Source organism: Babylonia areolata, chromosome 7 (genome assembly GCF_041734735.1).
Source record: "Babylonia areolata isolate BAREFJ2019XMU chromosome 7, ASM4173473v1, whole genome shotgun sequence".
NCBI lineage: Eukaryota > Metazoa > Mollusca > Gastropoda > Neogastropoda > Buccinidae > Babylonia > Babylonia areolata.
In genome coordinates, this window is record NC_134882.1 from 43499925 (window position 1) to 43509924 (window position 10000).

At 49.0% G+C, this 10000-nt stretch overlaps 1 protein-coding gene across 1 annotated transcript in view; it reads left to right on the forward strand.

Moving 5' to 3' along the window:
- LOC143284275 (uncharacterized) overlaps nt 1-9632 on the forward strand; it is a 90844-nt gene extending 81212 nt beyond the window's left edge. Inside the window, exons 15-19 of the mRNA XM_076590966.1 lie at nt 903-1049; nt 2274-3163; nt 5684-5734; nt 6534-6623; nt 7789-9632. Coding sequence (XP_076447081.1) covers nt 903-1049; nt 2274-3163; nt 5684-5734; nt 6534-6623; nt 7789-7911 — 1301 coding nt within the window. The 3' untranslated portion in view covers nt 7912-9632. The remainder of the gene's footprint in view (nt 1-902; nt 1050-2273; nt 3164-5683; nt 5735-6533; nt 6624-7788) is intronic.
- Nucleotides 9633-10000: the final 368 nt, after the last annotated feature.

A 10000-nucleotide genomic window follows, 5' to 3' on the forward strand; every position in this document is an offset into this window, starting at 1 on the left:
ATACCCTGGGGGACAATTTAGGACACTGATTCATACCCTGGGGGACAATTTAGGACACTGATTCATACCCTGGGGGACAATTTAGGACACTGATTCATACCCTGGGGGACAATTTAGAACACTGATTCATACCCTGGGGGACAATTTAGAACACTGATTCATACCCTGGGGGACAATTTAGAACACTGATTCATACCCTGGGGGACAATTTAGGACACTGATTCATACCCTGGGGGACGATTTAGGACACTGATTCATACCCTGGGGGACAATTTAGGACACTGATTCATACCCTGGGGGACGGTTTAGGACATACTTCATACGCCGGGGGACGGTTTAAAACACTGATTCCAGGTAACGATTTCAGATACTGATACGTCCCCAGGGCCTACAGAAAGTGTGTGTGTGGTAGGAGGTGGGGTGGGGGACTATTTGGGACTTCACACCGGGTTCAATGATTTTCCCCTTGTCTGATAATGTTGGTCGACGTGGAAACAAGGGGAACAACTGATATCTAATAAAGTGGTGAAACGCGGAGAAGATTTTGCTCCCTTTAATCAGGTTTACCTTGGCTTGGCCTCGTTGATGATTGTGTGTGTGTGTGTGTGTGTGTGTGTGTGTGTGTGTGTGCTTCAGTCAAATTGGCGTACCGTCCACAACTATGTCTATTGTTCTGTTGTTTCTGAAAAAATAACACTTGCATGTGTGTGTGTGTGTGTGTGTGTGTGTGTGTGTGTGTGTGTGTGTGTGTGCGTGTGTGTGTGCGTGTGTGTGTGAATGTGTGTGTTTGTGCGTATGCGAGCGTGTATGTGTGTGTCTGTCTGTGCGTGCGTATGTGTATGTGTGCGCGCGCGTGTTACTCTGTGTGTGTGTGTGTGTGTGTGTGTGTGTGTGTGTTGCAGTCCAGTCAGCGTACCGTCCGTCCACCTACCAGCCCGTGGTGGGCAGCGGCCGCCAGCCCCCCCACTCCGCACCCCCCTCCACCAACCCCCGCCGCCACAGCCCCCTCCTCTCCCGCTCCTGTGTCTCCCTGCCCGCCACGCGACAAGGTCACTGAGTCACCTGTCTGTCTGTCTGTCTTTCCGTCTGTCTGTCAGTCTGTCTGTCTGTCTCCCTGCCCGCCACGCGACACGGTCACTGAGTCACCTGTCTGTCTGTCTGTCTGTCTGTCTCCCTGCCCGCCACGCGACAAGGTCACTGGGTCACCTGTCTGTCTGTCTGTCTGTCTGTCTGTCTTTCCGTCTGTCTGTCTGTCTGTCTGTCTCCCTGCCCGCCACGCGACACGGTCACTGAGTCACCTGTCTGTCTGTCTGTCTTTCCGTCTGTCTGTCGGTCTGTCTGTCTGTCTCCCTGCCCGCCACGCGACACGGTCACTGAGTCACCTGTCTGTCTGTCTGTCTCCCTGCCCGCCACGCGACAAGGTCACTGGGTCACCTGTCTGTCTGTCTGTCTGTCTGTCTGTCTGTCTTTCCGTCTGTCTGTCTGTCTGTCTGTCTGTCTCCCTGCCCGCCACGCGACACGGTCACTGAGTCACCTGTCTGTCTGTCTGTATTTCCGTCTGTCTGTCTGTCTGTCTCCCTGCCCGCCACGCGACAAGGTCACTGGGTCACCTGTCTGTCTGTCTGTCTTTCCGTCTGTCTGTCTGTCTGTCTCCCTGCCCGCCACGCGACAAGGTCACTGGGTCACCTGTCTGTCTGTCGGTCTGTCTGTCTGTCTGTCTTTCCGTCTGTCTGTCTGTCTATCTGTCTCCCTGCCCGCCACGCGACACGGTCACTGAGTCACCTGTCTGTCTGTCTGTCTGTCTGTCTCTCCGTCCGTCTGTCTGTCTGTCTGTCTGTCTATCTGCCCTGTGACTGTTTCTCCGTCCTGATGTCTGTCTCTCACCTTATCTCTGTCTCTGTTTTTGTCCTCGTTCACGTATCTCTGTCTCTGTCTCACTCTGTTTTCTTGTCTATATGCGTGTGTGTGTGTGTGTGTGTGTGTTTGCGCGCGCGCGCGCGTGTGTGTGTGTGTGTGTGTGTGTGTGTGTGTGTGTGTGTAGAGAGAGATGAGCGGTACGTTGTATATGACAGTTGGACAACGAAACCTCTGTGTGCTTTAGTTGCATGTGTACGCGTTACGGGAGATTCAAACAAAAGAAGACATGTTGTGAACATATTCACGGTAATTCACAGTTACTTGTTCTCGCCCCGCTATCCCCTGAACTGACCATCGCATAACCCCAACGTGCTGACCACACCTTGAGTCTCGCTCTTTTCCCTGTTCTCCCCCAGGACAGCGCCGTGCCTCATCTCGGAAGTCCTCCAGCTTTGCAGAGCCAGAGAGGACCGAGATCGTGCTGCCTCGCCTTGTGCTTCAGGACGACCCCGCCGGCCCAGCGGGTCAGACAGACTCCGAGGTCAAGGACAAAGAGAACGACGACGACGATGGCGGTGACCGATCTCCAGCAGACCCTGGGAGCACGGTGGTGGTGCAGGAGACGGTGGAGAAACTGCCCGAGGACGTCGTCAGCACCACCGCCACACGGACACAAACCACGTCCTGTGGTGTGGTGGCGGTGGAGGAGGGGGGAGGAGGACTTACCCCGGACCACACGCCCTCCTCACACCCACACAGCGCCGGCACGGAAGAAAGCAGCAGCGGCACACACACCACCGCGACGGCGGAGGAGCGAGGATTGACAGACCACCCCCACCACCCCCGCCACCAGCAGCCGTCATCATCACGAGACATCAAGCTGGGCTCAGACCTGGCCGGGACCGGGTCACGGCTGAGGGACCGACGCCTCTCCGCGGACCTGACCGGAAGTCTGTTCGAGAAGCCCCTGGTGACAACGGAGCACGGCCACAGTCCCCGCCCCTCCCTCCTCCCCCTCCCCCAAGACAACGTCCAGCAACGCCGGCCCTCCATCCTCAAGAATGGGGAGGGGGCGGGGGGTGCTGGGGGCCGAGGAGGAGGAGGTGGGGGAGAGAGGGGGGTCGGCAACAGCAGGGGGGCGTCACCCAGCTTCCTGAAGACCCCCGGCCCTCCAGCCACCTCCCGCTCGCTGTCCACCGTGCAGACTGGGGCCCGGGGGGAGAAGGGACAACAGGTGATACAGGTGGGCAACCACACCCTGCCCGCCTTCGTTCAGGTGGAGACTCTGCACCCGGGACAGGTCTTCGTGAGTAGCTGACTTTACGTTTTGTTTTGTATAGTTTTTACTTTAGGTTGGTTTCCGTTAAGTAGTTCAGTTGTTATTATCATAGCCCTCCGTCGGGCAGTGCTGACCTTGACTAAACCCCAGTTCATGTCTGCCTTCCTGGTACAGCGCTGCCTGTGTCTGAACAGGCCGATGCGGGAGTGAAAGTCTCTGTCACACATGTCACACCGGTGGACTGACATTACAACAGCGTTCAGTTCTGCGGGTCTGCTTTTCTTCTGCTGCACGCACCAGTCTTTCTTCTCCTGCATTCAGTTGCTTGGTCAGAGTGTATCTGCAACGTTGACCATGTCTCACTCCAATGCAGCAGTACACTGACAATGCAGGTGTTGTACACTGCCATCTTGGTCATGACAGAGTTTGGAGCTCTCATTAATATCATGTGGAGTGATGGCTTGGAGATAACGGGTCCACCTAGGAAGCGAGAGAATCTGAGCGCGCTGATTCGAATCACGGCTCAGCCGCCGATATTTTCTCCCCTTCCACTAGACCTTGAGTGATGGTCTGGACGCTAGTCATTCGGATGAGACGATTAACCGAGGTCCCGTGTGCAGCATGCACTTAGCGCACGTAAAAGAACCCACGGCAACAAAAGGGTTGTTCCTGGCAAAATTATGTTGAAAAATCCACTTCGATAGGAAAAACAAATTAAAAAAACTGCACGCAGGAAAAAATACCAAAAAATGGGTGGCGCTGTAGTGTAGTGCTCTCCCTAGGGAGAGCAGCCCGAATTCCACACAGAGAAATCTGTTGTGATAAAAAAAAAAAAAGGAAATACAAATATTATTAGTAGCAGTAGTATCGTTGTTGTTGTTCTTATTGTTATTGTTATTATTTGATAGTCAGTCGTCCGACTAACACCATAGGAAATGCGCAGGAGGCAACTGCCGTTCCGACTATCTGGGCCAGAACTTGATTATAGTGGAGAGTGTCTTGCCTAAGTCACATCCCAGCTCTCTCGGCCAAGAGGGTTTTAGAATAGTCGGCGTTGGGATGGTTCCTAAAGGCCAACTAGCCCCCAAGGCTGCAGCATTAAGAACCAGTACAATCTTGCCTCCTAGTTTGAAAGCCATAGCCCATCATCATGATCATGATGATAACCATCATCATCATTATTATCATTTCTATGATGATGGTGATGATGATGATTATTATTATCATTATTATTACTATTGCCATAGATGAAGAAAAAGATGGGGAAGGCAGCATCGTTTTGGAGCATCAGTTTGATTGTATGTGTGCGTGCGTGCGTGTGTGCGCGCTTGTGTGTTCAAGTGTGCGTAAAAAAATAAAAGACCTAGCATTATCATGGCTGAACTGTTTTTGGAACTAAATGAAAATTGGACTGGTTCTGATTTTCTTTTTGTTTTATTTGGTCTAGTAATCATCATTATCGTGTACGGTGGAGAATGTACATCTGACAGCCCAGTGATGTCTGTGTTCACATCAGAAATGGTTCACAATCATTCCTTGAGGCGTTGTCTTCAGATCACGATGCATCTTGACCAGCACACCGCGCCAGGCTGTTTCACGGCTGATTTGAGCTGTCTTCTTGCTGTCATGTCCACCACGTACGCTATTGCTGCGCGTAGCGATGCAATCTCATTGGTGTAAAAATGCTAGCCAAACCAAAATTGTTCCCAGTAAGGTGGATTGATAGGTGTCGCTGTAAGGATGGGTTGCATGGCGTCTACACTACTGGGAGGACGGTAATTGGCAGCCAGTTCGTTGCTGCTGCTGCTGCTGCCAGCGATTGCGATCTGAGCTACTGCCATCAGGGTGCGTTTGCCGCAGACTTAGCGCCAGCAGTCCAGTTTTACAGCCTGATTATTCAGGCTACACAGTTCTCACTGAAGTCCTTACCGACCGAGATCTGTCGTGGATGCTTGGTAGATCATTATCGACATCTCTTCCCTGTTACATGGACACGTTCACTGCGATGCACTCAATGCGCCAGTCACACTTTCTTTCTTTCTTCTCTTTGTCACGTTTTTGATGGGGGGAGGGGGGGGGAGGGAAACAGCATTGGGGGAAATGAATATTATTATGCGTGCGTGCACACGTGTGTGCCAGCATATATTTGTAAGATAAAATGAGAGTGCTGATTGGCTAGGACAACGTTCGGGGGGTAATGATAAAGCAGAATGATTCTGTACCACCGACCCGCAATCGTTTTACACTCGGGTCGACAGAGTTTTTCACAACTGGCATCAGATATTTTCAAGATGTGTGTGTGTGTCTGTCTGTCTGTCTGTGTCTGTGGGGTGTGGGGGTGACTCTTTGAGTGTGTGTGCGTTGCGCTCTCTCCCTCTCCCCCCCTCTCTCTCTGTAATATGTATATATACACATACATATTACACAGAGAGAGAGAGTGTGTGTGAGTGTGTCTGTGTCTGTGTGTTTGTGTGCGTGCGTGCGTGCGTGACACCTGACCAACAAAATGACGAAATAAAAACAGCTGTGACGCTGTGTGACGTGCAGGGTCTACGTGCCTGCCTGGACCCCGAGGAGAGAGGGCCGTCCGTCAGTCTGGTGAGTGACGCTCTGTCAGCCCTGTGATTAACACATCTGCAACTCTCACACGGCACACACATAAGTATGTGCGAGCAGGTTTACTGCAGCCACGTTAAGAATGTTCTTTACTCCACGGTAGATCCCATGATCAGTCATCTGCGCACCCACAGAGCCCAACCCACCCACCCCCAGGATGACTAGATGGTCCTTGTCGATCCCGACGGACGAACCACACAGATCCCATGAACTGCAAAGACCGCCCTTTGCGACCCGGCTCAGGAGCTGTAGCGTTGTAGGTTGCACTATTAACTAGCGGTGGGCGAGCTTTGAGCTGTGAGCGTTTTGTGGCCACACCACAAGCGGCGATAGCTAGAGGTGAGCTAGCTGTATTGCTGGCTACAATCTGGGCGACAGCTTAGGTGATTTCACTGCAGCGACGCGCTCTCTATGGGAAGAGCAGCACGAATCTCCCACAAAGATATCTGACAAAGAGTAATAAGAAACTCTAGGGAGAGCTGGACAATACAAGGTCTTCAGAGAAGAAGCCCCCTTCAGTCAAGTGTTTCGGCCCTTAACTCCTTACACTCTAAGAGGGCCGGTCCGCACCCAGGTCATAACTCCTAGATGTTCTTGTATTGCCGACTTTTTTTGTCCAACCTCGTCCTCAGCAGGTTCGAACCCGCGCCTCCAGTGTGGTCGCCACTTCAGGACCGAGTCACCTTTCTGGCAGACGTTTTAATACGATACGATACGATACGATACGATACAAAACAACGCAACGCAACAAAACACAATAATGATGCTGATGTTTGTGCAGGTGAGTGGGGAGTGTGAGGTGCTTCAGATCAACAAAAAGTTCTTCATGCGCCATTGTGATGATGCCATCTACAGCCTCATTCGTCTGAAGGTCAGTGATTCACTGTCAATATGTGTGTGTGTGTGTGCGCGCGCGCGCGCGCGCGTGTGTGTGTGTGTGATAGAAAGTTTGGAGCTTGTCTCTTGCTTGTGGACTGATTGGTTGACAGTTTCTTTTATCCATCCACTCATTTACAGGGAAGGGCTATTTGGTCGTTTGACAACGCGTAGTTAAAAGTTGTTTTTCCCCTTAATCTAATTATAATGCCCCCACCCCCACCCCCCACTCCCCGCTATAATAACCCCACCTAATTCAACGTTCTGATGAGTCTTCAAAGCCACCCAGCGAAAATGATTTTCCTTATTTTGGCTTGTTCCCTCAGATTCGCTTCGCCTGAATTGTCGCTCGGCATTGGATGGTTTATATGCACATACACTCATACCTTAATATTGCAGGGACATTTTTTTTCTTCTTTGAAGTATTTACACTTTTCCGAAAAGACATTTGTGTGCAGAGTGCATGTCAGAATTTGCTCCAATCAAAATTCAAACATTAAAAGACAGTGATCTGGACAAAATGATAGCACATATGTCTGACGAATGTTGAGTTCGCTTCTGGCGATATATAACGGTAAATGGTGTGTGACAAGTAATAATGTGGTCTGAAGTGGAAAGCATACAGAGCTGAGGATGGTTATGTTTCCCAAGTAAAGCAAGTGTATATTCTTTCAAAAGCAAAGAAATGACAACAAAAACGTTTTCACGAAACCATACATTAGATAATTCCCTTGCAAAGCAGGTATATTCCTTCAAAGGCAAAGAAATGGCACCATAAACATTTTCACATACCATACATTAAAATAATTCCCTTGCAAAGTGGGTAATATTCTTTCAAAGGCAAAGAAATGGCAACATAAACATTTTCACAAACCATACATAGATAATTCCCTTGTAAAAGATGTTATATTTTTTCAAAGACAAAGAAATACTTTCACTGCACCATACATTCATCGTAATTATGACACACATGTATGTTGACACTTGAGTCAAACATTTTTTCCCTATTCCGAAGCACGTTAACACAAAGTGCAGTATACCCACACACATTTCGCTACGCAGTGAGATGAGTAGAGTCAGTATTGTGGCCAACAGAAGATCACGGTTGATCGTTGACGTTTCCATGATGGTGACGGTGGTGACGATGTGTGCTGCTTCAGAACAAGCCGTTCCCCACAGAGGAAGACCTGATCGACAGACTGGACGTCAACATGCAGTGGGAGGAGTACAAGCAGCACACCTTACACAGCTTCCTTAAGGAGTGCCGCTCCGCCAAGAGATGACCTTCACACCGGACACTGCACCACACGCACCTGTCGCCGTCACGTCGGGACTGCCTTTTGACTGACAATGAAACGTTTTCGTTGGATTGTTCTTTTACTTGGACTGCTCTTTGACTGACATTAAACCGTCTTCTTGAACTGCTCTTTGAATGACAATGAAAGGTGTTCGTTTGATGCTTGTGGAGCATATCTACCTGGCTTAAGAAACTGTTTCTCTGTGTGTGCCAGAAGAAAAATCAACTGTCACGCCACAGTCACAAGGCTGAAGCTATGGCGAGGTCGATACAGAGTGAGAAAGGGTTTTCATGATCACTGTCTCTTTCTTGTGCATCGCCAAGACATCGTCATGACATGCATAGAAAATCTTCGAACGAAGAAGGCATCTTGCTTAATCGGCATGTTAGTGCTGGCTTAGTTTGGCAGTTTTAGGCTATTTTCAAGAGCATAAAGTCATAGTCTATAGGTTGTTTCACAACAATGTAAACTCGTAATACCATTCTGTTTCACTGTCATGCAAGAGTGTCAGCATTTAGTTGTTGGTCATGGGTTGTGCATGGAAAACTGAAGTGGAAACTGGCGATCGTTCATGACTGATTTTATCCATGTGACAACTGGTTCGATAAACTGCGATGCTGTGATATTTATGTTTGCAAGATGTTCTTCGCGTCTTGTTTGGCAGTTGTTGTGCTAAGTGATATTCTTGAAAACTATGATAGCCGTTGTGCAATGCGATGTCTTTGAAATAAACAACAAATACTGATATCGATTCTTCGGCTGTCCTAGTTTTAAAGATGTTGCTTGTATTGTTTTCTCTGTACAAAATTAAAGTCAAAGTCTGTACTTACAAGATGCAGCATGGGTTAGAATGACGCTGGCTTGTGCACACTCATATGTGGAAGAAAAGGAAAGAAAGAAACATCTGACATAACGAAATCTTCTTGAATGCCGAAATTCACAGCAGTCTGTATGTATGTCCCATCTGACTGCTCTAATTTCCTCTTCTATGGCATGTAATTGTAAACTATGTAGACCTGTATGGTAGTGATGAGCGTGTCAACTGTCATTCCCATTCAACATTAGTCACTCTTCTTCGGGTATGGGTCATTTGATAATCGAAGTCATCGTGTTGGCGTCTTTGTAAATTGGTGGCTGGGACTCTTAAGAAACATTCCAGCAGAGGAGATGCCGGTCAGTTTCTGAGAACGTCATTCCTTGCTGCTTGGTCCTTCAAGCAAAGAGTCCTGTTCAGCCATCTTCGAACAGGAGACTACATGTCGTCCAGTAAGAAAGCATCGCACCGAAGGAAAAGATTTCAGAAATGTGATCTGTCTTCAGGACTGCCATTCTACAAGAATGTTTATGTGTGCGTGTGTGTGTGTGTGTCTGTTTGAGGATGGGCGGGTGGGTGGTGGTGGGCGGTGGTACGTGTGCATGCGTAGGTGCGTTTGTGTGGGTGTGGGTGTAGTTGTGTGTGTGTGTGTGTACGTGTGTCTGTATGTTTGTACGGATGGATGTGTGTGCGCGCGTGTGTGGGGGTGTCTTCTGTCTGTCTGTCAGTCTGTATGTATGTATGTATGTGGCGGGGTGCATGTGTGTGTGTGTGTGTGTGTGTGTGCGCGCGCGCGCGTGCTTGGACACATACACGTGTTTCCGGAACTGTTTAGTGACAACAGTTTAATATCATATCTGTGTATGGTTTAATAACTAGTTGAAAAAAATAAAGCAAGTCAGTCGACGAAGTGTTTGGACTGCGCCTATTCCTTTGTGTATGATACGTTTGCATGCAATGTGGTATGGCCATACTGGCTGAATGAGTAATGCTGTCAACGTGTATGTTATTCCACAACAAACATTTGTTGGAGAATCACAGCACGAACCAGTATACCTACCCTGGAAGGCAGAAATAAAACAGGAGGGGGAGGGGGAGAGAAGAAAGAATTTAAGATATAAACTGGTGAGCAAGAAGACGAGAAAAACAACAATCCATTGATCTGAACTGGGGCAGATAAAGGATGACGTGAACCAGTAGAAGAGCAAGTATGTGTGTATGTATGTATGACAGTCAGTCATTTCCGACTATGACCATCAG